The 27,967-nt window shown below is 41.8% G+C and overlaps 1 protein-coding gene and 1 pseudogene across 1 annotated transcript in view; one reads left to right on the plus strand and one right to left on the minus strand.

The window, feature by feature from the left end:
* Positions 1-27,967, plus strand: part of LOC105302910 (vacuolar protein sorting-associated protein 13B) — a gene marked incomplete at its 5' end in the record, with an annotated part of 342,584 nt that overhangs the window by 300,985 nt on the left and 13,632 nt on the right. Inside the window, 6 exons of the mRNA XM_023521022.1 lie at positions 2,751-2,878; positions 3,091-3,290; positions 15,274-15,392; positions 18,878-19,665; positions 23,785-23,961; positions 25,959-26,129. Coding sequence (XP_023376790.1) covers positions 2,751-2,878; positions 3,091-3,290; positions 15,274-15,392; positions 18,878-19,665; positions 23,785-23,961; positions 25,959-26,129 — 1,583 coding nt within the window. The remainder of the gene's footprint in view (positions 1-2,750; positions 2,879-3,090; positions 3,291-15,273; positions 15,393-18,877; positions 19,666-23,784; positions 23,962-25,958; positions 26,130-27,967) is intronic.
* LOC111729883 lies at positions 10,502-10,620 on the minus strand (annotated as a pseudogene).

A 27,967-nucleotide genomic window follows, 5' to 3' on the forward strand; every position in this document is an offset into this window, starting at 1 on the left:
TCCCCACTCCCAGTGTGTGGACACAGCGCCACCATAGCTGAGATGTCATCAAACTGGATATCAGGGGTCGCTCCACCCAGAGGATTCCCTGAAACAACTCCTCCCCCAAATCGTGGCCCCACCGAAGCCACATCCAGGTGTATCCTGTCCTGCAAAGTTTCTTTTCAGAAATTAGCTGCCAGTCTTATGGGCTTGGCACAAAATATTCAAAGTGATAAAGACCCAGGATCCACAACCAGCAATACTTTATTATTTAGAGTCGAAGGACAGATAAAGAGCTTCCCAGACCAAAAAAAAAAAAAAAAGCTAAAGGAATTCATCACCACTAAGCCACTATTAGAGAAAATGTTGCAGAGACTTCTTAAAGAAGAAAAAAAGTATCAAAAACAGGAATAAAGAATGGAAATAACTACATTCCTATCAATAAGCACCTCAAATGGAAAAGAATTAAGTGCTCCAACCAAAAGACAGAGTGGCTGAATGGATTAGAAAACAAGACCCCTACATACCTGCCTACAAGAGACTCACTTCAGATTAAAAGACACACACAGACTAAAAGGAAGGGGATGGAAAAAGATATTGCCTTGATGGACCTAGAAGATATTGCACTGAATGAAGTCAGTCAGATAGAAAAAGACAAATACCACATGATTCCAGGTACATGTGGAATCTAAAGAACAAAATAAACAACAGTAACAGCAAAAACAGAAACAAACTCATAGATAACAGAGAGCTACTAGATAGGAAGGGTTTGCAGGGTGGTGTTAAAGGGCAAAGGGATTAAGAAACACAAATGGATAGTGACAAAATAGACATGGAGATGTAGAGTGTAGCATAAGGAAAATAGTCAACAGTGTTGTAATATGTAAGGAGGAAGAGGAGTACTAGATTTAGTGGGGTCATCACTTGAGCACTAATCACTAGGCTATACAACTGAAACTAATAGATTATTGTATGTCAATGTAATGAAAAAAAACTTACTGAATTGTACAATGTAAATATGAGCAACTAATTATCTATTTTATTTCAATAAAACTGGGGGAAAATTTTTTTACAGTGAATTCCCAAATACCTCCCAGTTAGAGATCACGTCTGTCTCTCTGTCCACCTGCCCACCCATCCATCTGTCCATCCATCCATCTCTCTCTCCATCCATCCATCCATCAATCTTTCTTTCTTTTATACATTTCAGAGTAAATTTAAGATACCAGTACACTTCTTCCTAAATACTTCATATCATTAGCTAGAGTTCATATATGTTTACAAATTTTTTTCTTTTAGGGAAAATTTATGCACAATGAAATGTATAAATCTAAAGTGTGCATTCCATAAGTTTTGGAAAACACATGAACCTGTAAGACATAGACTACAGACTTCAGACAGTTCCATCATGCTGCTTTTCAGTCGGCTTCTCTTTCTTAGCATCCATGGTTGTATTTTTCCACCATAGATTAGCAAAACTTATTTTTAAAACTGAAAGATAAAATTGTAAATTTTTATTTGGAAATGGTTTAAAATTCTAAGAATTTTAAGACATGATTTTATTAAAATAACAATCTTATCCTTAGATATTAAGCTACATATTAGATTAAAAGTATCCATATGTTAGTTCTGGCCCCCAGCTTTCTTGGCTATCACAAAGAACCTTCTCTAAGGTTGACTTGCCCAGCTCTTTCAAAATTAGGCTGGGAAAGGAACTTTGATGTTAATCAAAGGACTGTACTCTGAAAGTGAATTCACTTGCTGCTGCCCCATTTCCTCCTCTCTCCTCCCCTCAATCCCACAGTGCACTTTGCTGGTGTTATAGATATGACTTCCTCAAATGTTAGTGGACAGTTCACTTTGGCATTTCAGATAAATGCAATTTCAGGGAGGACTCACTCTGGTGAACAGGATAAATGGCAAATGGGACATTCTCTAGCATATTATTGACCCCTTTTAAAAATCAGCGTAAAATTGAAGACCACATTTGGCAAATATCCGATTTCTTTGATCAGTCTGAACAATCTGTAATTTAAACTTTAGAGGAAATGTTTTCCCTGCTTTGATATAAAATATTGTTTGAAAGTCTATAGTCTAAATCGGAAGCTTTCTCTCACTCCATTGAAGAGGGCAGCCTGTGTCCACACAGCAGCTCTTCTGATGCCAAATACCACAGCTTTGCTCTGGGGTAGTCGAAACGAAGATCCTGTCAAGTATGGTGATTGTGCAAATTAACGACAAACAGTGTTAGCCTACTTACCTTTACAAAAAAACAAGGGGAGAGAGAGAGCCAGCGAGCCAGCACCCAAATTCTCTGTTAGTCTTAACAGCACATCAGCTCCTCCTTTGCCACATTTACCAAGGACTTTTGAGGAAGAAGGCATCCTATCTGGAGAGTTTAAGGCACATACGCATTGAGAGTAAAAGAGCAGGAGGAAAGGTTAGCATAAGGTTACCTGTAATTCTCTCTGATAAGAATTATGGGTTTTTTCCTTTTAAATAATTTTTCATATTTTAAAAAATATTTTGTGTAAATATATGTTACTGTTTTCAGGGGGAAAAATCAGTAAATGCATAATAGTCTATGGCGGTTAATAGATGAGAAGATGGCCTCCTTTCTCTGGAAAACATTTCCTCTCATTTATAAAAGAGAAAATGTTATAAAATTCTGAATATTGCAGATTTAAATAAACATGTACTAGGAAAGAAAGCATTCATTTTTTTTCTAAACCATTTCTGTCATTTGATTTGATTTGATTTTGTTTTAGGGCTCTTGCACTGACATATCAAGAACACCTTGGAGTGACTTATTTAACCCTCTCAGAAGACCCTAGTCCTCGAATAATTTTCCACAACAGATGTCCAGTAACAATACTTATAAAGGAAAATATTAAAGGTATATTTTATAGCATTGAATTTAAATAATACCAAACCTATATTTTTTCTGGAGGTTTTTGACTTAGTAGTTACCTGTGATCATGTGAAGAATATTTAAATAAAAGTATTATTAATCCTTCTTTGAGTTTTTCTTACCACACTATGTTTAATATCCCTTAATCTTTGTCTTCAAGGCCTAAGTCTACATATGCCTTTTTTTTTTTTTTTTAGATATTCCAAAGTTTGAGGTTTATTGCAGAAAAGTTCCTTCAGAGTGCTCAATTCATCATGAACTATATCATCAGATTTCCAGTTATCCAGACTGCAAGACCAAAGACTTACTTCCTAGTCTCCTTTTGAGAGTAGAGTTGCTGGGTGAAATGACAGCCGAATGGAGTGATGCCGTCGACATAAACAATCAGGGAACACAGGTCAGTGAGCCACGCATGTCCCTGCCAAGGCCCAATGGAACATTTTCTTTTCTAGGCTTTCGATGGTTGTCTACTTCTAAGCACAAGTTTCTAAATGCTGAACAACTTATCTCTGTGTGGTGTGCATGCATATATTTTCGACATCCTCATTATGTTATAAATTCTCAAATACAGGTATGTGCCTACAAAGTATACCATACCACTGTTTACCAGAGAAGAGCACTTGGTAAAAGCAAGCCCACCTTACATCCAATACAAGATCAAAAACAAAACAAAATTGTTGGACTTCTCTACATGGAAGGTAGTCCAGCTGGCCAGATTTTAGGGTAATCATAATGCCAACCCTAGATTAATTCTCTCTTTTGAAAGTTTACTAATTTGAAAATATACATATTTGTCCTAGTAGTACATGAAACTCTACAAATAGAAGAAGAGTTTTAAAAACCTACACAGATAAAATGCCCTAATTTATCTCTATTTTACTCTGGATGTTGATGATGTTATTTTGTTGAAAATGGCATATGAACATTTCATTTCTGCTATACTGACAATTTGCCATTTTTAATATATAATTCAGTGGCATTAAATACATTCACCGTGTCGTACAGCCATCACTACTTTTATCATCCCAAACCAAAACTCTCTACCCGTTAAGCAGTCACTTCCCATCCGCCCCCAGCTCAACCCCTGGTGGCCTCTTTTGTACTTTGTCTCTGAATTTCCCTGTTCTAGGCACCTCATAAAAGTGGAATCAAACAATACTTATCCTTTTATGTCTGGCTTGTTTCACTTAGCATATTTTCAAGGTTCATCCATGTTATAACGTGTCAGAACTTTATTCCATTTTATGACCAAATGATATTATGCTGTACTTTTTAAATGTTCTTTCTAATTCATTTGATTTTCACAATAAGCTTGTGAAGTGGGTCCTATTGCAATGGTTACAAAACACATATTAAAGTTATAAATGTACTTACAGTAATAATAATGATTATCATTTAATAATCGCTAAGTGCATGCCAGGCATTGTGCTAACCTCTTCACGATCATTCTCATCTAACCTTTACGATAACCACACAAGATAGGACTATCATTATAGAAATGCAAACAGACCTGCAGAAGTGACATGTCCTAATTCCCACAGACTGTAAGAGAAGGGCCTGGGGTTTTATCCAGACCTGCCTGACTCCAAAGCATGTGCTCTGAACCACTCTGCTCTGAGTGCTACATCTCTACCTGGGATTCCTCCCTTCTTCCCCAGTCCTGTTAGCACATTCTTTCTCATCCTTCAAGAGAGTCTCTCTCTTCACACCTGTGGCATCTTCTCCCCAACCTCAGGACATGCTCATAGAACAATTTGGACAGGTACTGTTTTAAACAATGTCTTGCCTACTCAGATACCTGCCTTATTCAGCCTATAGCAGAGTACCTGTCAGCACAGTAGGAACTTAATAAATATCGAATGAATAAATGATGACTGACTGAATGAATGAATGAATGAATGAATAGATGAAGTTACCATGAAAGATGGTGTAAAGGAGAAAAAGAGGGCCTAACCTTGGGAAACACCAACATGTAAGTATAGTACAGCAAAAGAGACTGGGATGGGAGGAGCAGAGGAGCAGAGGAGAACCTGGGCAGGCGAGAAACACAAACCCCTAAAGACAGAGTTTACGAGATATAAGATGGTGGAAAGAGGGAAGCAAGATAGCAGTTAAATTACTAGTTCAGAGTGAATGGAAGTGAGGAGCTGGAGGGACAGGTGAAAATTGTTCTTTCAGAGAGTGTAGCGTGAAGCACATGAGATCAGTGGGGAAGAAGCTCTTTATATGCTGTGGGAAAGGAAGCAATCCATGAGAAGTGGAAAACAGGAGCAAGGAGTCGCCCAGAGAGACAAGCCCAAGGCCCAGGGAGTGTAACTGTGCTTGAGCAGAAGGGCCATGTCCTCTTATCTGACAGTGGAAAAGAGGTCGTGATGGGGAAGATGTAGGTAGAGAGATTTGGGGGGATGAGGCCAGATGATTGAGTGGCCTTAAGTTTATTGTGAAGTGAGCAATGAGTCATCTGTAAGAGAGAGAAAAAGGAATGGGGGCCTTGAGAGAGAAGGAGCTGTGGAAGCAGCTGAAGGACGTGGCCACGGACAGGTGCAAGAATGGCCGAGCAGCCTGGAGGCCACACTCACCTTGGAGACCTGCATTTGCCGTGGCCCCAAAATACCCAGAGGTGTGATTTCCATCCTCAGCGCTCACTTGATGAACAATGAAAATTTGCTGAATCTGCGCAGCCTCAGGGGGACATTCCTGGTCTCATTAATTTACAGAATAAATACGGCAAGCTACTCAAGGGTCCCTGAACTCCTGCGCATCAGTTTGAAGATTTTTGAAACCTTGCTTATATATGTCTAGGGACTTCTTTATAATAGGCATTCTGCCTGCCAAACCTTATTTTGGGGATACCCATTCACTCTAAATTTCCTCAAACCTTTGTAGTCAGGGATACTTCAAAGCAAAGAGGAAGTCCTCTTTCCAACACCCTTATCGTCCCTGGTCTGAGGACCCAGCAAAGTGTCGTGTTCCCATTAATCTTCAGGGCGCTGTGTGCCATATGTCCTGCAGACCGTGGTTTCCTTCTACAGGAAGATTTGTTTCAGACCCTCACTGACATCTCTACAGTGCACATAAATCACTGGGGAGTGAAGGGAGCTGTGTCCTCTGATGAAAGGGAGCAGCTCTTCTGGAGGAGTGACTCTCTCTTCCAGGAGCCTTTCCTCAGCCCTGGTTCTGAGTCATGTGATATGAATTTCAAAGCTAACTTAGAAAAAGCAGAATTAAAACACCATGAAGTCCCCATTATGCAACAAGGAAGAAAACTCTTTTAACTTTTGTCAGTCATAGGTGTGCCTCGGTTTTGTAAATAGGACAGTGTCGTGTTGTATAATTTTGAAATGGAATATGGAAGGGAATATGTAGAAAATAACTTTGTAATTACATGAAGAAGTATTATTTGGATCCAGAGTTATCAAGAAGACCTGACAGCATGTAGGCCACAAAATTCTGATTGTGAAGTTGGTGTGGGTTTTCTGGGGTTGCGTCCCTGGCTCACACACCTGATTAGAAGACATCTCAGCCAGAGTCCTGGAAGCGGCGACTGGTGCTCTTAGCCACAATGTGACAGTGGGTGCTAGGCTGACTTTAGGGGAAAAAAGTCTCTAGATTCTCAATAAATAAGTAAAAGCATAAAAAATTGCTTATACTGATAATTTTGTCGTAATTTTGATCCTATTGGGAATAGTTTAGAATCCTGTCATAGTGTGTGGAATTTCAATTTCTGATAGTCAGAAACCTTAGGCAACAGTCTTTGGAAAAATTCAAAACAAAAAAGGTACGAAGAAAACATGGTAGTTACTACTTAACTAATGTAAATATTATGAAGCATGCTTTAGTCGTTTAGTAAAAAATACTGATTTCTAATATGTGCCAGACCTTATAACTTGGTGCTGGGACGACATAAAATATAGCAAACAAAAATGGAATACAGCCTCATAGAGCTTACCTGGGGAGAAGATAGATAATAAGCAAGAATCACATAGGGCGTTAGGTGATTATGAACTCTGATGAGGGCTGTGAAGGAAAGGGACAACTGTGCTGTCACAGTGTACGGCAGACTAGTGTGAGAGGCCAAGGAGTGTGTTTCTGAGTCAGAAGCCTGTGTCTGTGCCTTCAAGGAAGCACAGGCACTAAGTAGACAAGAGAGTGGGAGGTGTTTCTTGGCAGAGGAGCAATGTTTGAAGCCTTGGTGCTCAGGGAGGGAGAGTGATCCTTTCAGGGACCTAAATGCCAGTGTGGCCGCAGTGCAAGATTCAGGAAGGGGGGAGGGCGGGGAGGCTAGTGAGTCATTCAGGCCAAACCTGGCAGGATCCTGAATCTCCAGTCAAGATTTTGGCTTTTATCCTAAGAGCCATGGGAAATCATTGAATTGTTTATGAAAAGCAATTTCTGAGCCATTAAAAAAGCAAAGAAAAATGAACAGTTTGAACCCCCAAAAGCAGATTAAAATAATTGCGGGGATCATTGTGACTTCTGAAAAGATCCAGTAAATTCTCATGATCTTGACAGTTAGCAGAAATGTGTAGTGGGGTCAGTGTCCTTGCTATTTTCTCGGCTTGTGGCTGTGGGGGAGGGGGAAATGACAGTCCTTCGTGTTCCTATAGCTCTGTACCATTCACAAAGTGCTTTCATATCCACAGTCTCCATTCTTTCGTTCATTTATTCCACACACTTTTATTGAGGACCTACCAAGGGCCAAACCTTTTGCCCTGAATAAGACATAATTCCTGCCTTCAAGGACCTGAGTAACTAAATTAATGCAGTCATGTGTACTAAGTCCAAAGATAGAGCCTTTGATCACTACAAAAGTTCTCAGATAAAATAATAATTTTTATGTTTTGTCTTTTATTTGATGAGAGGGTTGAGGCTTAAAGAGTAATCAGCCATGTGGTTTATAACTAAGCAGGATCAGGCTGGAACCTGGATCTGCTCACACGTGGACCCGTCTTGTCTCTCCCACACCAAGATCAAGTTCTGTCCTCTGGAATCCTTCCCTGGCTACAGATATTGCTACCTGAAAGCTCATGGAAGCACAAGTTAGAAGAGACTTCCTAATTCCCCTTTTATTTAGTGCAAGAGTCCCTCCCATGACCTCACACCTCAGAAAACTCTCAGTGTCTTAGTGATGGCTTACTCCAGCAGTGACCGTAAGAAAGTTTCTGCCTTTATCAAGCTAAAAACCATCCATCTGCAACATCCATTCTTTCATCCCTGTTTTGCCCTTTGGGGCATCGCAGATTACTTACTTCCCCTTTAACAGAACAGTATAGTTATTTGAAAACAGCTTCAACATCTTCCCTAAATGTTCCCTTATCCAGGCCAAACATTTCTGGTTCTTTGAATCATTCCTTCAGTAAATGCGATTTCCAGACCTATCACCACTGTTACCCCTGTCTGAACACACTAGTGTGTTATGTTCCCTTTTAAAAATCTGGCAGCTGGTATTACACATAGTATTCCAAATGTGGTCTAACTAGCTATTACCTCCCTGTGCTTCCATTAATAAAGTAGAAGATTGAGTTAGCTTTTTATTAACGAGTTCAGAGTATTTGTTATTGTTGAACTTGTGGTCAACCACATCCCCCAGGTCCTTATCATATGACTTGCTCTACAGTTGACTTTTTGAACCCAATGGCAAGACTTTATATTTATCCCCAATAAATTAAATCATGTTTCTATTGGCCTAGTCCAGCTTGTTGAAATCACTTTAAGAAAAAAATTTGCAATGCTGTCATCTAGCAGATTAAGTATCCCTAGTAGCTTTATGTCATCTATAGATGTGGTGAGCATGCATTCTACATGTTTGTCCAAGTCATTAACAAGTATGTGGAACAGGACATGCCCAAGGTCTACACTCTGCAGCGAGTCCATCACCAAACACTTCCCTGATGTGTGGGTTCAGTCAGCCACTAACACCCTAAACTTTCGTAATCTAGCCCACATTTCTTCAATAAGAAAATGCATCTAAAAAGCACTTTTTAAACTATGCTGTAAAAGATATATCTTATCTCACAAAAATATTGTGAGACACTTTGGTAAGTGCCTGGAGAACTAGGACTTAAGTGTGGAATCAGCACATTTGGTGCAGATCAGACAGAGGTAACTCTGAGCACTAATGCTCCAAGAGCGTGCGGTCACTTTCAGGGTTATCTTTAGTCTCCATCCAGGAATTTTTACATAGAAAATTTGTCAATCATAGCAAGTATCTGGTTCATAAAATGAGTAGTGCAGATATTATGGCCTCTTGTTTACTCCACTCACCTTCCCCACAGCAGATATCAAGAAGTTGGTACCCACTTCTGAACACCTGCCAAGTGTCCTGGCCTGCAGTCTTCTGTTTGTTTACAGTTTCTTCTGGTTGAGTAACACCTGCTTCCAAAGATACTTGGGAGTAGGACTATCCCTAAGATATTTTTAGTAAGTATACAGAGGGAAGAATTATACCTAGAATATTTACTATTTCCATCCTTATCTAGCCTTTTCTTCTTTGATCAGCTCAGAAATTCATCTCACTTCTTTTCTACCTTGAGCGATCGAATTCATTCCATAGCTTTAGCTACTGTCACCCAGTCACTCTCACATAACTATCTCTGGCCCTCACATTCCTCCCAGCTCCAAACCTGTATTTCCAACTACCCACCAGACATCTTCACCCGAAAGACCTAGTTTAATAAAGCTGCAATGCTGAGATGCTTTATATCTACCTCTGATTATCCCTGGATTGTCACATAAAGCCTATAAGGGATAGGGGGAGAGAAAAGAAGAGATAGACTTTGAAGAATATTTTTAGTTATTGAACTAGTGTAGTTTTTTAAAAATATTGTTTATTAGCTATTAATAAGTAATCATTTTATTAAATGTAACAATATGTAGAAAAGCACAAGTTATATTAAAGTGTTTCTTATTTGTCATTGTAAAAGACAATGTACTAGGTGGAAGACAGGACCTAGAATCCAAATTGTATTATAGTCACATATGTAAGACAAAGCCGTAGTGATCAGGTCCTCTGACACAGATACAAATAGCAAAACATAGAGTATCTCCCAAATGTCTTGTGCTTAAAGCAGCACCTCTCTTACTATATGTTGCCTATAGCCTTCCATATACTCCCCCACACTATTAGTGTGATGTGAAGAAAGTAAAAAATAACTAAATGACAGCACTGATCTGGACTGGCCAGCTCATTCAGCAATAACGAACTTAAAAAAAAAAAAAAATCCCCTTGGCCATCAATCATTTAGTAATTCATTCTTTTTCCCACACACAGAACAAGCAAATCTCTTCCCCAGGGTTCTAACCAGTCACCACATCCCACTGGAAATCCAAGACTTCTGAGTGATGCTCTCTTAGTCCAGATGTGACTCCTTTCTTTCTGGAGACCTGTGAACTCAACTGTACCCCTTTTCCCCACCATTTTACAGGACAGGAGAACAGCAATTGTCCCTCAAAATTGGAAAGAGGAGGAATGAGAGACACAGCAGCCTCTTGTCCATGACAATTCTTTTTTTTTTATTATTTTTTATTTTTTAGGCGAGGCAACCCTTGGTTGATCTCACAGATTACAAGGACCTTGTTATCTTACAATCCCTTATTTTTTATTTTTTATGCCTATACCACCTGGTCTTCCTAGATGGTCTCCCATTCAAGTACTAACCAGGCCCAACCCTGCTTAGCTTCCAAGATCAGACAGGATTGAGCTTGTTGAGGGTGGCATGGCCATAGACTCATCCATAATAGTTATGAAAATTTTCTAGGCATGCACTGTGGGATCTGTGCCCTGGAAACAGGAATAGTCTTTGATCCCTTGCTTTGCTCTTGGAAGAGCTTACTTCACGTTATTCTTCAAGTCCTCATATCCACCCTCAGAGATCTTCCTTGGCCAGAAGTGAAGCTTGTGTTGAGCTTCACAGTCTCTTTTAATCTAGGCTCATGAATTTATTGGGCAGTACTAATTTCTCAAGAACTCAGTAGACTTCTTATCTATTTAATTCCAGAGAATTCCATGTGCCAGTAACCACATCCTTGGTACTTTTAAAAACATATCTCTATATTATCTTGCTTCCTTACCTCTCTGGATTTAAGAGAGCTTCTCTGGTAAATTTATACTCTAAATGTTTTTCTGAGCCACTTTACCAATTAAGAAATTTTAATAGTGAATATATGCCTATACATAGCCATAAGGCTAAGTATTCTTCCGTCTTCATGTTCAGAGACAAATTCTCTTGCTGTTTGGAGTTTAAAAACATTTCTAACTTTGCAAGGCCCTGAATTTCTAGAATCTATTCTCTTTCATTTTTATTACAAACTAGCAAATTCTTTCCTGAGTTCTTCTTTATGATACATTACCACCACAATAATGTTGGTTCCAGGTGAAGTAAATAGAAGACTGCAGAGTCTGGGAATTTGAGACCTGCAAGCCTGACATGCCCTGAGTGGGGACGTGTACTGCCGGCTTTCGGCTAAGAATGATTCTCTTTCCCCTGGTTTCGGCTGCAAGGCCAGGGAACCTTCAGAGTAAGAAATTTGCAAATCTACCACATTATACCTCTGATCTTGATACTTATTCCTGCCAGTTTAGGAGGTCAGTAAATCATTTTTTCTAACACTCTGGAGCCAGGTTTTTTAGAAATTAATGTGCATACAAATCTCCTCTAGCTCTTAATGATCAGATTCTGATGGAACTAGGTCTTCAGTAAAGCCTGAGATTGCACATTTCTAAAGAGCTCCTTAGTGGTGGAGTCCCATTGGACCAGATGCTGCTGGTCTGAGGACCACACTCTTATATCCCGTCTACAACCTCGCACTGGTGGATTTAGTGGACACTGCTGGTACCTCACCTGCATGCTCATCCCCCACCTTCTGTCTGCTTTGCTGTAATGTCTTGTACCTGCAACATTTAAAGAATTTCCACTGGATGCTAGAGCCATGTCTCCAGAGATGAGAGCTAGAGGTGCCTAGAAGTTCTCTACCTCCCACAGGAGGCCATAGCCAATGGCTGACACGTGCAGGAATACAGCAGCCCACCTCCCGTGTTCAGATGTGGTGCAGACGCGGAAGTGTTACCCTCCAGAGCATCCTGCAGGATCTTCACTGGAAACCCCACCCTTATCTGGCTCCTCCTTCCTCATCATGCACCCATTCCCCCCCATTGTGTCTTTCCTGGTTCCTCTGGGGGAACTTCTTTAAATAAATCACTTCTCCATGAAAATAATAAAAATAATAATAATACATTGCCAGACACGACCAACATTAACCAACATATACTACTAATGTTTTGTTTTCAAACCTCATCTTCTAGAGCTGCAAATTTGTTAGACTTATGATTGACCTCCTAAGTATTATCAGACAGCTGTTTTACTAAATGTTTTGCCACTTCAGAACATGAATCTCTGGTATTGTAGCCTTCAAAATCAATTTCTATTTTAAGCCAAGGACTCAGATTTTGGGGTTTTGCTAGAACCCTGCTTCTTTCACCAATATCTGTCTATTAGTAAAGACAGGCTAGGTTATGCTGCCTGTCATAATCCTAGAATTTGCTTCTTGCTCATGCCATGTGCCCAGTGTTTGTCATTTGGGGGATCTGTTTTACAAATTCACTGCAGGACACAGGTTGATGGAAAATCCTACTCCATGCCTGGAAGGAGAGGGCAGCTGGACGTGGGTGGACACTAGAAGTCTCTACCACGGGGGTCACATCGAGATAATGTTCATTCAGTTCTTTATTGGGTACCAGGCACTGGTTATAAGTACTGAAAAAAAAAATGGACACGAAACCATTGTCCTCATAAGCTTATACAGAAACCATGATGGTTAATACACTGAGAGGGAGAAGCACTATATACATCTCTGCTCTGGAACTGTTAGTTATTTATTATCCTCTTATTTGTGGACTTGGCTTTTTCACAAGCTGAGCTGCAAGCAAGTTGAATGCGGTTATATCTTCTTGCTCGGTGTCTAATACAGTGACTGACTCATTGTAAGCACTCTTTAAGTTTCAAATAATTGATTGAATGGCTGAATGATCAAACCATCAGACCAAAACAAGGATTTATTTTAAACTCCTGGGGAATCTTATTATAGGTGCCTAATTTCTCTGACACTGAGTCACCTAACTCCCTAATATCTAGAGCTGCCACTGTTCTAAAGGCTTGGCACTGGGACTCGTTTCTCTACATGTGAAAAGAGACAAGGATAGGCTCCCAAGAATTAGGGTCTGTGTTGCTTCTATTCTAATGGTGAGTGAAAGGGACACTCAGCAAAACTTTCTCTCCAGAAGAGAAAAAAGGACCTTAAATGTTTAGGTTCATTTGCTTGCTTTCAAAATCCTTTGTGTAGTTAACAGAAACCATCAACTTGCCCTATTTTTACTATCTTAGAAAGTACAAGTACCCCCATTTCATAATTCCTGAAGATTACTTTGAGAATGAGCAGAACAATAAATTTTTCCCTCTTCTGATCCCCTCCTTCCCTCGTTTGAAGGGGTAGTAGTTCTGGTTTTTAACAGTCTCTGCAAAAACCCTGGGGTGTGCACTGAGGTTATGGACGGTCACTGAGAAAAGGGAGTATAGGTGGGAGCATAAGGCCTTAAAAAGGTTTGTGCCAAATGAATAATCCCATACCTATGAGCCTAAAAAAGCAGTTGATTTACTTTCATGTCATATAAAATAATGGCTTTTATAAATGTATTTCTCAAAGAATACTTGTTAGTTTGAGATTCGTGAGCTGAGTCATTTTTTAATTTGGTTACATTCCAAATTTTATCATAGTCAAGTTCAGTTCTTACCTTGGAACAAATAGGGCAAATCTAAGATACAGTCTTTTAAAACATATTTTTACAAAGCAATCCATTTGGGAAACATGTCCATAGAGAATACAGATTGACTCTACTCCTGCCCTCAAGAAGTTGACAATCTAGTGATTGAGACAGGTACATGAACTGGTGACTGTAATACAAACAATACCACCTGTGATTGAATAGAAAAAGGGTCCGAGTACTATGGGAATGCAAGTGTAGGTATCCAGCTGAGGAGAGGAATAGAAAAATCAGAGAATACCTTCATGGAATAAAAGTGTCCTTAAGCTATCTGTGCTAAGATGCATAGGATTTTGGAAGGACTTTGTGGGGAAAAGCATATTCTAGGCACAGAGAGGGCTGAGTGGCAGACAAAGACCTGAGCTAGAACAGTGGTTGTAGAATGAAAAAGAAGGCACTAACTGGAGGCTCCGATGACTCCTGGGCTGCAGGGGATGAGAAGAGAGAGGAGGCAGAGATGACATCTAGGTGCCTAGGATGCTGGAAATGGGTGGGATTTCTGAAGGGGGAGCTATTATACAAGAAAAAAGCCCAGTGACCTTGAAGTCGCTTCCAGATTTGAGTCTGTGACTCTCTCCTGTGGTTCTGTGTGCACTTTCTTCGGGTAACTCTTCGTTTGGTCTAAATTAGAATACATTCATTACATGTCAGGCACCTAGCTTTGTGCCTTCATCCAGGAATTTTCCGTCTTTCTTATTTGCTGTCCTAACAATAATAAAGGCCCAGACTTGGACTGAACTGATATTGCAAATCATCAGAATCAATGTTCCCAAACATAAGGAGGTTCTTGCCCCTAGCCTCAGGTAATGCTGGCTGTGAACATGATGTTCTTGGAGTTGTTTTTCAAATAGTTCTGCTCTGTTTTCAAATATTTATCCATTTAAGCAACTTCAGTATTTACGGCTGAAAGGACATCTGTTCTGCTGGCCTGGCACCTGGCTTCTGAGATAGAACTTTTTTTTTAAGTCTTAGTCCACTTTCTCACAGTAGGAAAATTAATTTGGACTTCAAGCAAATGGAGTTATCTGACGTTCTAGTTACAGGTATGTGAAGGACCTTGGGAGAATGGTGACATGCCTTGTTGGAGGTTTGGAGGTGGGTGTTTTTGTCCCCGCACAGAAGAGCATCCTTGTAGTAGTAAATCAACATTCAAGAGCCTGAAAGTTTTTTGCACATTGCATTTCAAGTCCTGAGTTTTAAAGATTTGTTTTCTTTTCCACAGAGATTCATATGCACACATAAAGCTGACCCATAGCTGGGCTCCAGCCCTTACAGAGTTATTTGCCAATTGCAAAGAAGCAGAGAATGAAGATACTCATACCTCATCATCCATCTTTTTTTTTCTGTGAACCTTACAGCTGGATATTGAAAAATCTGGATTTGATCTTTCTTTTTTTTTTTTTTTTTCTTAATTTCAATTCAGCTGAACAGCCTTTATGGATATAAAGAAATATAACCAGGAAGTGTTTGTGGTATTGAATCAGACCTTGAGACATTTAAAGTCAGCGATTTCAGTAGTGTTTCTTATTTCTTTTAAATCAGATTTCGAATATTCTTTTTGCAGGTTGTGTTCCTGACTGGCTTTGGCTATGTATATGTGGACATTGCCCATCAGTGTGGCACAGTCTTCATCACTGTGGCCCCAGAAGGAAAAGCCGGACCTATTTTAACCAATACCAACAGGTAATTTTAATTATTATCCCAGTAGTATAGTAAGCTTTCCATTATGAAGTTGTAGACCTGTTATTTTCCATTCTTTGTCATCTCTATATATACATTAAAGCTTTTGGTTAATTATTGTGTAATCCATCAGGGTATGGTTATTAACATTAAATCACCTAAAACAGGTAACAATTTATCATCTTACCTGGGTACCCCTTCAGGTTATTCTGTGATAAGTTTAACAAACTGATTTACAAACTAAGGCCTGCATCTGAAAATATACATTATAATTATCATTAGCATAAAATGCAAATTAATACTTCTGTATCCACATGACAACCTAGTAATTAGTAATTGGACTTAGAGCTACATCAAAAATATATTCACCTCTTAGAGCCACATTGCCCCCATTCAAACGGAATGTTGCCACCAGATCTTAGAAACATGAACCAAAGAGTTAATATCCTTAATTTAAAAGAACTCATATATATGAACAGAAAATTCGAGAAAGAAGAAATATAAATAAACAAAGAAATGCATAATTAAATAAGATACTACTTATCAAATTAATCATTGAATTTCATCATACACAGTCCTTGTGAAAGTGTGAATTGTTACCATTTTCCGGAATATGTATAAAGAGCTTTAAAAGCTCTTTGGCTTGGAAATTCCAATTTTAAGAGTTTAAGAATTAAAGCAATAATAGAGATATAGGCAACGATATATGCAGAGAGATATTAATCCTGTTGCCAATTATAATGGTAAAATATTTAGAGTACAAATGCCTAACACTAGGGGAATGGATGATACATAAATGTACCATAAATAATATATCCACAGAAAATAGGCTTAGAGGATTATAGTGGAATAGAAAAATGTATATGAGAAACCTAAAATAGAGAAAACAATATAAAATTGAGTATATAAATATGACCCTAGTTATGTGTCATATGTACATATACATACATAAATACATGTACACACACATTTACACACACACACACACACACACACACAGAAAATATACCTAGAAATAAGCATGAAAAGAAAAGAAAGAAAACTTAATAGATATGAGGTTATAAGTGATTATTATTTAATAATTTTCTGTATTTTATTTTCCACAGTAAAAGTTAATTTTGTAATCATAAGCATTTATTATTGGTATTAATTTTAACAATATACAATAATGATGCCAGCTTTTATACATTTGTTTAAGCCTTTTTTTAAAAAAGTTTCTTTTCATACATGGTTAGGAAGCCATTAATTTGGACCCTGTCAAATTATTATTAATTTGAATTTATAATATTTCCGACAAGGCTAGGTAGAATGTTTTCTTTGCCCAGAAGTGTTTGTAAAAAAATAATAATAAAACAGAATTCATTTATTCAACAAACATTTTGTCAAGTGCTTACTGGATGCCAGGTGCTGTCTTAGGATAGCAATACATCAGTGAATAAAAAGTCCAAAATCCTGGCTCCTGGGGAAACCACAGTCTCATAGGCATGGAATGGGAGGACAAAGAATAAACATAATTTAAAAAAGAGATTCTGTGGTAATCATAAATCTAAACTTGTTTTATTATAATAAAACGTAAAGGTCGGCATTCTGCAGATATAAAAACAGAGCCCCGTAAGAAAGACTAGGAGTGCCAGGCATTGAGACAGAGAGAATATCGTTTTTAAAAGCTGGTGTAAGTAAGCCTCACCAAAAGGTTAACATTTGAGCAAAAACCTGAAAGCAGGAGATTAGTAATGTAATCTAATAATCTAGAGGAAGAGCTTTCCAGACAGAGGGCACAGCCCGTTCAGAGGTCTGAAGCAGTGTGCCTGGCATGTCAGAGAAGCAGCGAAGGGGCCAGTGTGAGCCCAGTGGAGTAGGTGAGAGTGAAAGTAGTAGCCGAGGTCAGAGGTAAGGGCTAGAAGAAAGGAGCACAATGTGTAGGGCTTAGTTTTAATTCTGAGTGAAATGGGAAAGTCATTGGAGCAATTTGAATACAGAAGTTACATGATGTGACCTAAATTTTTAGATGATTATTGACTGCTTTGTCGAAATAGACTATATAGAAGCAAAGGTAGAAGCTGGGGACTACTTAGGAGATTATTACAGTTATTCACAGTAGAGATGCTGATGGCTTAGACTATGGTAGTATCAGTGGGAGTGGTAAGAAATAGTTACTTTCTGGATATCCTTTTAAAGAAAAGCCCATGGGATTTTCCTGATGCATTGGATAAGTACTGGAAATAGAGGCATCAAGGAGATGCCTAGCAACTGATAGAATGCGGTCGCCATTAACCGAGTTGGGAAAGACTGTATGTAAGTTTGATCAAGAGTTTGATTACAGACATGACAAGTTGAGTGTCTTTTAGACATGCAAGTCACTGTGCAGCTAGGCAGTTACGTAGATAAGATTGGAGTTCAGGGGAGGGCGGTTCCAGGCTAACAAAGTGACTTTGGAAATTATCAGCATGTAGATGGCTCCTCAAGCCTGAGACTGAACACGGTCTCCAAGGGGAGCAAGTGGAGATGGAGACGAGGACGAAGGGTTTATTAGTCTTGGGCACCTTCACTTTAGAGTTCTGGGAGAAAAGGATGGAGTCGCATAGGTGACTGAGAGTGAGTGACCAGAGATAGAAGATCCGAGAGAGGACACAGAACGTATTTCCAGCAGGAGGGAATTATGCCGTTCTAGGTCGAGCGAGCCCCAAACTGAAAGTCCATCGTTCGATTTGGCCACACACAAGTCGCTGGTGGCCTTGGGGAGAGTTGCTTTGGTTCACTGGGGGAGAGCAGAAGCCTGCGTGGAGCAAGGTTAAGAGAGAATGGAAGGAGAGGAATAGCAGACGTTGTGTATAGAACACGCTTTGGATTTTTTCTGTAAGAGGGATCAGAAAAATGAGTGGTAGCTGGAGGAGATAGTGGAATTACAAGAGGGGTTTTTTTAAGATAGGAGAAATAACAGCATGCTTATAAGCTGCTAGGAATGATGAAAAATGAGGGATAACCTTGAGGAGGTGAGAGCAGCACGATTTAGTGCCCAGATCGATGTGTGTAGCTGAGCTCTAGAAACGGCGAGCGGGCTGGGAGCTCACGGTAGGCTTTCTTCTGCTTGCTTTACTTTTCCAGTTTCAGGAGTCTTGGTTATTTTATTACATCTTTCTGCCTTGCGATGATTATGGTAGAGGATTAGTACACAAAGACTAGAAGGATTTTGGAGTAAAAATCTGGTGTTGATAAGAGAAACACATAGAGAAACATGACAAGAACTTGTAATAGTCCCTTTGGGAGCATTCCCCAATGCTGTGGAGTATGACTGGCTCTGTCCAGACACGATGTACTGAAAGTTGAGTTCTTATTTGTTTCTTATGAGAATCTGACGGGACATCAGGAGGTGTTTAATAAGGCACTGTCATTAAAAAAAAAAAAAAGGAAGGAAGGAAGGAAGGAAGGAAAAGAAAAGAGAAAAGAAAATCAGGGGAGACTAATGCTCTTTTCCTTTTCTCCTCTAGAACTCTGGAGAAGATTGTGACATTTAAAATGTTCATCACTCAGTTGAGCCTGGCAGTGTTTGATGAGCTCACCCACCACAAAGCATCATCTGAACTTCTGCGACTCACGCTGGACAGTGTTTTTCTCCAGTTGGCCCCTGGGGAGGAGCCCGCCACGGCGCTGCTTCCGCTTTACCATGTGGGGCTCTACTGTGGGGACCTGCAGTTGGACAACCAGCTGTACAGCAAGTCCAGTTTCCACTTCGCTGTCTTGGTCTGCCAGGGAGAAAAAATGGAACCTACTCACTGTTCCAAAATGCAGAATCTCCTTGCATCCAGCAGAGATTTGGAAGAATACAAGAAAAACTGTTTTATCAAACTTTGCCTCACCTTAACTGAGGGCGAGAGCTTCTTATTTGACATTCACGAGTTCAGCTTTGAATTGAAACCTGCCCGGTTGTATGTGGAAGACACATTTGTATACTACATCAAAACTTTGTTTGAGACTTACCTCCCTAACAGCAACCGGGACGGCCACCGGACAGCGCTCCGGGGTGGTATGCAGACGTTGCCGGTGCAGGTCAGACAGCACGCCAGGGCCCTGGCGAATCCCGTGAAGTTACGGAAACTGGTGATACAGCCAGTGAGTCTCCTCGTCAGCATCCATGCTTCCCTCAAGCTGTACATAGCCTCCGACCACACTCCGCTCTCCTTCTCCGTGTTTGAAAGGGGACCCGTTTTCACCACGGCCAGGCAGCTCGTCCATGCCCTGGCCATGCACTACGCCGCTGGGGCTCTTTTCAGAGCAGGTGAGGACACCAGCTGAGGGTCTGTGATGAGCAAGAGCCTAGGCAAAAAAGAATGCTTCGGGGTTGTGCCTTACCGACCTCAAGACTTAGGAAGGCAGAGGTGAAGAGATGGGCTTTGCAGTTCGACAGCCATGGCTTTTGATCTAGACTCTGCCACCACTAGCTGTAAGGCCTGGGGCAAACTATTGGACCTCCCCAAGTCTCAGTGTCCTCATCTATAAAATGGGTTGTTAAGATTTTTGAGAGGATAAAATGAAAATATATAAAGTGCCCTGAATTTTGCTTGGCACTTAATAAACTCAAGCAATAGTGGCCGATATGTTTGCTGTTCTATAACTTAGAATTATAATTCCATTTAGCAAACACTTTTGGCGCCTTGTAGGTACAAGGCTCTATATTAGCTATCCGGTGCAGCCAGGAAAAGCAGCCCAGGCCCTCAACCCCTGGGCCTAAAAGAAATCCAGTTCTAGTTTGTTAGCTTTCTTCATTACAGTCTTTCATGAATAGCCGTAGGTGAGAAATTCAGAGGATTTGTTTGCTCGTGAGATGCATAAAGAACCTTCTACCTCCCCAGTGCAGCCTTGCTTGTCTAGACAGAATCAGAAGAGAAAGCTGTCGGTGTCTCAGCCTCCACAGACCTAAGTGTCTCAGCCTCTGCAGACCTAAGCTGGGAAAGTCTGCAGGGGGCGTGGCTTGAATATGTGTACAACACATGGTATGGGGAGGATGGTGCTAAAAGTTGAGTGTTGAGGACCAAGTTGTCTCACAATACTCTGTGATCCTCAGCTTCAAAGTACACGTTCTTGACCTAAATTCACTCTAAAGCAGTTTCAGTTTGATAATCTGTCTCCTTATGTTCCTATGAATTCAAGCTACAAACAGCAGCCAGAGCTGGTTGTGAGCCCTTTTCGGTACAGAACATTGAAGTCTTGCTTTTGGAAAGTAACACCGGAGAGAACCTTTGTAACATTGTACTTGGCTTGGCGAACGCCTGCCAGTAGAAGTTAACATTGTAGCAGTGAATGATGCATGTTGTTGCCATATGGTAAGATTACATTTTCTCCATAATGAAATTCAGAGTTAATAGGGCTACCCAGAACTCTTAACTAAAAATGACAAGATCTGGGGAAGACCCTGCCTGAACCATTGTTTTGATAGCTTGCACAACAATGAAGAAATATTTCCCTCTTGCTAAGAAATCATTTAAAAATAAGCAGTTAACATTTCAAATTTAATAGACTGGTATATTTATAAACAGTTCCAGAAACCCACCCTTTCAGGAAGTTTTTGCTTTTAACATGAGAAGCAGGCGTGTGGGTTACCGAGCTCCGACGTGGAGCCGGGAGTAAGCCTCGCACCAGTCCCCACACCACGCAGAGGTGTGGGGAGCACCCATCTGTGTAATGAGCTGGCAGAGAAATTTCAGCTGTGGCACCAAGGAACCATGTCCCTGCAGCCTGTGCGCTAAAAACGATCTCTCTTTGTTTTGTTTTATGTTTTTAATGAGCTTTCACAAGAACAGTCTGTTTGGATTTTTTTTTGTAATCCACCTAAAATTCCTCTAAGCTGTTGTATCAACCTCATTATATGCTGAGACAAGAAATTCTAATATAGAGGGCCAAGTTTTTAGAGCCTGTTGGGAATTCACAAAAAAAAAAAAAAAAAAACCCCGACAATCTGAAGATTATCTGGAGGAAAGCAGTGATTGTAAGAGTCGGACGTAAGAAGATGGTAGGAGGTTGCCGACCCTGGGTTACCATTCCCGCTTAGAGGGAATGCACTGACATTCTCGTAGAAGAAGAGAGAGGGCTGGCTGGGGGCCAACAAGTTGTATCTCCGTCTCCCATGGGCCAGGATCTTCTGGGTCCTTGGACTTAATGAGTGGGTTCCTGACTACGATGGTCCAAATACCCTGACCTCCTTTCTAGCGGAGTTTATGGATTCACCTTGAAGAGGTTTTAAAAATAAACAGTTAATTAGAAATGAGTAACTAACCCTATTTGAAGGAAAGAATGTAGGCTTTATAATTTCCTGGAGTCTCTTTCTACCCCCAAGTCTCAGTCTGATGGGAAGCCAGACAGACACTCCTGTTCAACAAAACTCCCAAGTAAGTTAAGGATATATTTGCTTTTCAAGGAAAATACTTAAAGGAGTGCCCTGGGATACTTTCTGCCCTCTTCTGGCCAGCTCAGATGCCACTGTGAAGTAGCGCTGGTCCGCACATAGCCCTCCACCGTGTAGCGGCCCTAATCCAGGAGAACCCTCCCCCACCTTCATGTGGCTAGGGGAGCTGGATGGGCTGTTTCCGGCCACTCTGTGCCCTCTGCGCTGGCCTAGTGGGTGCACTGTAGAGGGATGGATGTCTGTCTGACAGTAGCTACTCTCTAATTTCTATGTGGCATCTTTGGAGAGAAGGGGAACTAAGATGTTTCTAGACCAACCTTCTGCCTCCAGGTGGAACCTTACAACTATTCTAGGCTCAAGGGTATCTGCCTTCAGAGAGGGTCCCCCAAGGAACAATATTCTACAACCTTCCATGGAACCCTGCCTGCTCATTGCAGACTGAGCTCACAGAAAGGTGGGCGGGCGGGAGGGGCTTTGGAATCCCGTAAACCTGGGTTGGAAACCCAGCCCACGAGTCTAACCACCAGGAATATTATGAGCAATTGACTTAATCTCTGAGCCAGTTTCCTCCTTTTGCTGTCTGCCTAGGAGATGGTAGGGACAGGCTAGTACCATGTCAGAGTCTCCTCTGTCCCCTGTGCCAGTGCAGTGCCTGACCCCAGGGTGAGGCTCAGTCATTAGCTAATCCGAATTTATGTAAGAGGAGGTAATACTACTTCTCTGGCATAGTTGTCTGTGAGAAATAAGTTGAGTGCCTGGCACCCAAAGACTCTTCCATTTATAATTCTCCCATTCATCTTCTGAAAATTATTCCCTCTTTTAACCTAAACCCTAGTGTTATCTTCCTAATGTTCCAGAGAAGAGGGTTGGCTCAGATTTTAAGAATGTCCCTCTCTCTAAGGCCTGGGCCTGAGAACCTTTTGGGCTGTGGCTGGGCTTTGCACCCACACCATCCCTACCCTCTGGGATCAGTGATTTGGAATCTCTGTCACAGGCCTGTGCTCCAAGAACCTACTGGTGAGACAGGATTAGCTCTTACACAGGTTCTGTCCCCACAGCCTCCCCATTACAACCCTCTCAGCCTGGGCTGGGGAAATCCACGGGTTCCCTGAGAAAGTCACCTGTTCAAAATGCTCCTCTCATTAGCCCTTAGCCCTTACCTACACCTCCCTAATCCTCTGGCGAGAACCCCAATTCCCCCGCCCCAAGGGAGGAAGGTGAAGAGAAGCCTTTGCCGGAGTCCACCCCACAGCCACATTCCCATGAGATAGTGCACACAGCAGCCAGGCCACTGAGCAGCCCAGCTGCTGGCAAGCCCCAGCTCAAATAGGAAACCAGATCCAAAGGTCGCCTCCAGGGATATTCGCAGGGAACACCCCCGCCTCTTCGCTAACCTCATCAGTATGTCCATGTCACCAAGTTTACACAACTGGAACCTGAGGTTGAAGAGGAGACATTTGTCTGGCTCCAGCTCTGCTCCAAAGGGAAGCACTCAACTCGGTAGGATTGGGAAAGATTAAAAATAAGCCCTCCATCCTTGTCAGAATTTACATCCCCTTTGTAACACCCCATTTAGCATCTGGCCTCCTCCCTAGACCAGGCATCTCCTTATCCTGGTGCCTCTGTGCCCCAAAGAGCTTTAAAGATAACGTCCCAGCCTGCAAAACACCTGCAGCCTGAGGGACTGTCTTTCTTTGGGTGGGTGGGAGCGTGCGTCCCCCTGCACATGGGTCCCTTTCAGCAGGAATATGGGAGGCTCCAGTAGGGAAGTCATATTAAAGCTATTTGTGAAGCTGCCAAAAGTATCACTTTGATTTATAAAGTATGAAAGTTTGCCACATCTGAATTCACAGTGAATGAGTTATTTCCCATATTTTGCTCCAAAAGAGCTTACTACATTCTCAGTTCTAGTGTGAAAAATGAATTGCAGAGAAAACGGGTCACTTTTCCCAAATGTTGAAGGTTTTGGTAACCCTTCCCTTCGGTCCCTTGCAGGCTGGGTGGTTGGCTCTCTGGAAATCCTCGGCAGCCCAGCAAGCCTGGTGCGAAGCATCGGCAATGGCGTCGCCGACTTCTTCAGGCTCCCGTACGAGGGACTCACGCGAGGCCCAGGAGCCTTTGTGAGTGGCGTTTCCAGGGGGACGACATCATTCGTAAAGCACATTTCCAAAGGTAGCTCTTCTGGTTCCTGTAATCATGCCTTATTTCCATTCCTTCCTGTCTTACTTTTATATTTTTAAAGAACGTGTTAAAGTTTTAAATGCACTAAGTTTGCCGCGAGCTTTGTTTGGCGCGTTAGCTTGCAGTAAAATGTTGGATTTGTAACAAAGCTCATATATAATGTCTTATGTTTTAAACAGATCGCTGCTTGCCTGTGTAGTGTGTGAAAATGTTTCAGAAACTTCAGAATTTTAAACCTCCCACTGGGAAAACAAGGATTGGCTCAACTGTTATTCCATGTGATAAATACAGAAATATTAAAGGTGTTCGGGACTTCTGCTAAACATCAGAAATCCTACACTGTGTTGCCTCATCATATTTTTTTTAATGTAGATACAGTTGTCATAACTTTTGTAAGGATATGGATACATTTTGACGTGGAAGCCAATTTGGAGTCAAACAGCCAGCTTTTCTCTAGCATGCCACGTAAACAGTGCCATCTTGTGGTTCAGATAGGTCAGCAGGCACAGAAGCCACACTGCTGCCCTGTACAAGGAGTGTTTTAGTTTTATCCGTGGGTTTGTTTGACGATATTTTGGTCAGGTTGGCAGTGATCCGGGAGGCTAACAAAGGCTGTCTGAGTCCCCTTTTGTTCTAGGCAGGAGGCAGAGAAATCAGGGCAAAGGAATTCTGCCCCATAAGAGGCTTTTACTGTCAACAGTGCTGCAACTGTATTGAGTGGACAGGTTATAGAAGTCTCTAGAAGGCCTCAAGAAGACTTGAGCTTCAAATAGGAGAACCCATAATCCATAGAAGGGGCTGGCAAGAGAAGAGCAGGGGCAGCAAACCAGATGCCCTGGACAGCGACGGGACAGCTCCCCAGGGCCCCGGCCATCAAGGAGTCCTGTGAGCTGAGCTGCAGGACTCACACATGAGTCATTGGTGGATTTCTCACTCCTGACACTTAAATCTTTGTGGTTCTGCTGTTTTTATTTTAAAATAAGACAACCAACACCCGCTAAATTGAACTCCATCGGTGATTTTAGCCTGCCGATTCACTATTTTTTACACTTGTTCTCTCCTCTTAGCAAAGTCCATTTGGTTTGTTGGTGCGTGTGTGTCTGTCTGTCTTTGCATGTGCGCATGGGTTTTTTTTTTCCTTTTTTCTTTTCAGATTACTGGTAAAGATGCAGCTGCAAAAACATCTTCCATTTCTTGAAACTGGACATCCATAACAGATGAGCTAATTCATTAGCTTCAGAAATGTGTCCATTGACGTCTACATTTTGCTCACTGAGATCTATGCAGACTTGCTAGAGGGGATTATGAATATTTTGAGCAAGATGCTGAAATAGCCTTTCTTAGGAAAAAAACAGAATCATGGCTTTTACATGATTTACTCCTTTTGTTGTTCTCGCTTTTTTCAATTAACATCACGAATATCAAATTGAAACATGTTCTCTGTGGCACGATAATTATTTCCTCAGAATATCTGATAATAAAGTTCATTATCTCCCTTTACTATGACTGAGGTAATAAGGAGGGAATAATTTTTAAGTAGAAACATTTCTTTACAATCTACCTAAAATTCAGCAACTAACCTTAACCTTTAAAATCAGAACAGGCATATTTTAACTTTCAAAACTGGGCCTCAGTGAGGACTTCAAAACTAAGTGTTTTAGCCAAGCCTTGACAATCAAAAGGTAGTGAATGATAGTTTCATGTGAAGCTCTAGGCATTTTTCTGGTGACAGAGACACTCCTCCTACCCCTTTTGAGGAGTGCCGTCACCGTCATAAGCAAGTGTTAACCTTCACCTTATTTTCTTAACGCTGTTGCTTCACATGCCCAAGAGGAAGTCAGCATCTCTCAGCCTCTGGACACGTCTAGAAGGCACAGATGTGCTTCCGCCACTCCTCTCCCCTCTGCCACAGCCTTCCAGGGACCATTTCTGTGGGGTCCACCATATAAGTGACCAGGAAGCAAACTCACATGCTCTTGTGCCCTCAGGTACCCTCACTTCCATCACCAACCTGGCCACGAGCCTGGCCCGGAACATGGACCGGCTCTCACTCGATGAGGAGCACTACAGCCGGCAGGAAGAATGGCGGCGGCAGCTCCCGGAGAGCCTGGGCGAAGGGCTCCGACAAGGCCTGTCCCGGCTGGGCATCAGCCTGCTCGGTAAGGGGCTGCCAGGGCTGTGTGTGCTAATGTCTGCCCCCTGGCTCTGCCAGCAGGCCAAGAGGTGCAGGCTCCAAGGGCCGAGGGTGGTTGTGAAGTTAACATCTTTTCTGTGAACAAAGCTGAAGCTCAGGGAGGATAAGGCACGCTCACCGGTTCCTGCCCTGAATCGGCGAGGCTCTGGAACAGGACCCCCTTTCCAGCACCATAGTGTGGCTATGATGGGCCGTTCTTTTCTATCAGAGGCTCAACTGTGCAAACGCCAAGCTCCACTTTCCTTTGCCTCTAGTACGAAATGTATCTCTGGCCTCCTTGCAACTCTCCAAAAAAGAATCATCCCATAGGAGGCCCCCTGAGCCTGGGAGTGTCAACACAAGGACAGCAGCATAGGCTGGTTGCTCGTTCAAGTGAGTATCAGGCAAACCTGAAGCACTGGCTCCTTTACAAGATTGCGGAAATCACAGATGCCTGCTTTTGTTTGAGAAGCACTTGAGCAACTTGCAACTGTCATGTAAACTTCAGTGAAGAGCCCACTTTTTCCTTTTGATTTTTTAAGAGTGCCAGATCAGCCTGACTCAGGGTAATTATCGTTTGTCGAGCAGCCAGATGGTATAGTTAGAGATGAAGATTGCTATGGATATTTCCAAATATTACAAATGTCTGAAAAATAAGTCGCTTTGGAAAAATCTATAAAAAGGAAGCTTCAGAGCTGAACTTTTGCTGAGCAGGATTTTCAAGGGTATCTTTTGTTTATTTGTTTGCAAAGGAATTTAAAACTGTATTGCTTGGCAGAGTGCCTGCCTTGCATCTGAAGGAGTATGCATCTCACAGAGATCAAAGTGCCCCAAAGCAGAGAGAACAAAGGTCAGAAAAGATGAGCTTGAAAGGATTTGTCCTTTCTCCAGGCTGCAGTTCTAAACACAGCCCCTCAACTCGCAAGGCAGCCAGCTGAGGCTCTGAAAGGAAGTAGTAAGATGTTACAAGTGCAGGTTAAGTTACTAGCGATGATTTAAGTCATAACATTCAGTGGTGTGCAGCACTGTCATTTGATAATGCATGGAAATTGGGAGGCTGATGGCCTGGGGATGAAACTGCTGGGTACAGAAGCAACGGAAGGCAGTGGTGGGGAGAGGGTCGGTGCGGGGCTGGGGCCGCGTTCCTCAGGAGCCGCAGACCCGGTGAAGGTGTCCAGGTCCCTTCTGTGTGACCTCAAGGAAGTTCTTACCTGCTCTGGAGCTGGGTTTCTCTTTCGTAATTAGGGTTGGAAATACCGTTATTAGAGGGCATAGTGGCCAGTCGTGTGCCAGGCACAGGGCCCGTGTTTGGCGGGCAGCACCTATTGTTATTATGGTAACGAAGGAACCATCAGCAGTGATCGATTTCACAGGGTGTCATGTGAGCAATGGCAAGCGCCTCAGTGCTTTAGTTTGAGTCCAATGGGTTAAGTTGCTATAACCACAGGAAGTGACAATGAGTTTATCTTGGGGCCTTGGGTCATTGTTTGGGGTCTGTGGGATCTCTTTTTGCTAAGAATGTGGGCTTCTGTGCCTTCTGCTCTGGGCAGGAGAGCTTTCCTCCCTCCATCCAAGTTCTTCTTAGAGCTTTCAAGTGCTGCAGCGGAGACTCGAGCTGGCTGGCATATGGCCGTTTCCATCCTGACTGGTCTGTTCTCTTCCCACCTAGAGAAGTCCATCCCACTGCCCAGCTGACACTGTATAAAGTGTGTCGGATGGTAGAAATCAGTTTTGTGAGGGGCCATGATTGTGCCTTTGCGATGTCGCCCTTTAGGGCTTGGATCCCGTTGTTAACGGGGTAGAAAGTTATAAAGCTTTGATCTT

The sequence above is a fragment of the Pteropus vampyrus genome, unplaced genomic scaffold (genome assembly GCF_000151845.1).
Source record: "Pteropus vampyrus isolate Shadow unplaced genomic scaffold, Pvam_2.0 Scaffold287, whole genome shotgun sequence".
Classification (NCBI taxonomy): domain Eukaryota; kingdom Metazoa; phylum Chordata; class Mammalia; order Chiroptera; family Pteropodidae; genus Pteropus; species Pteropus vampyrus.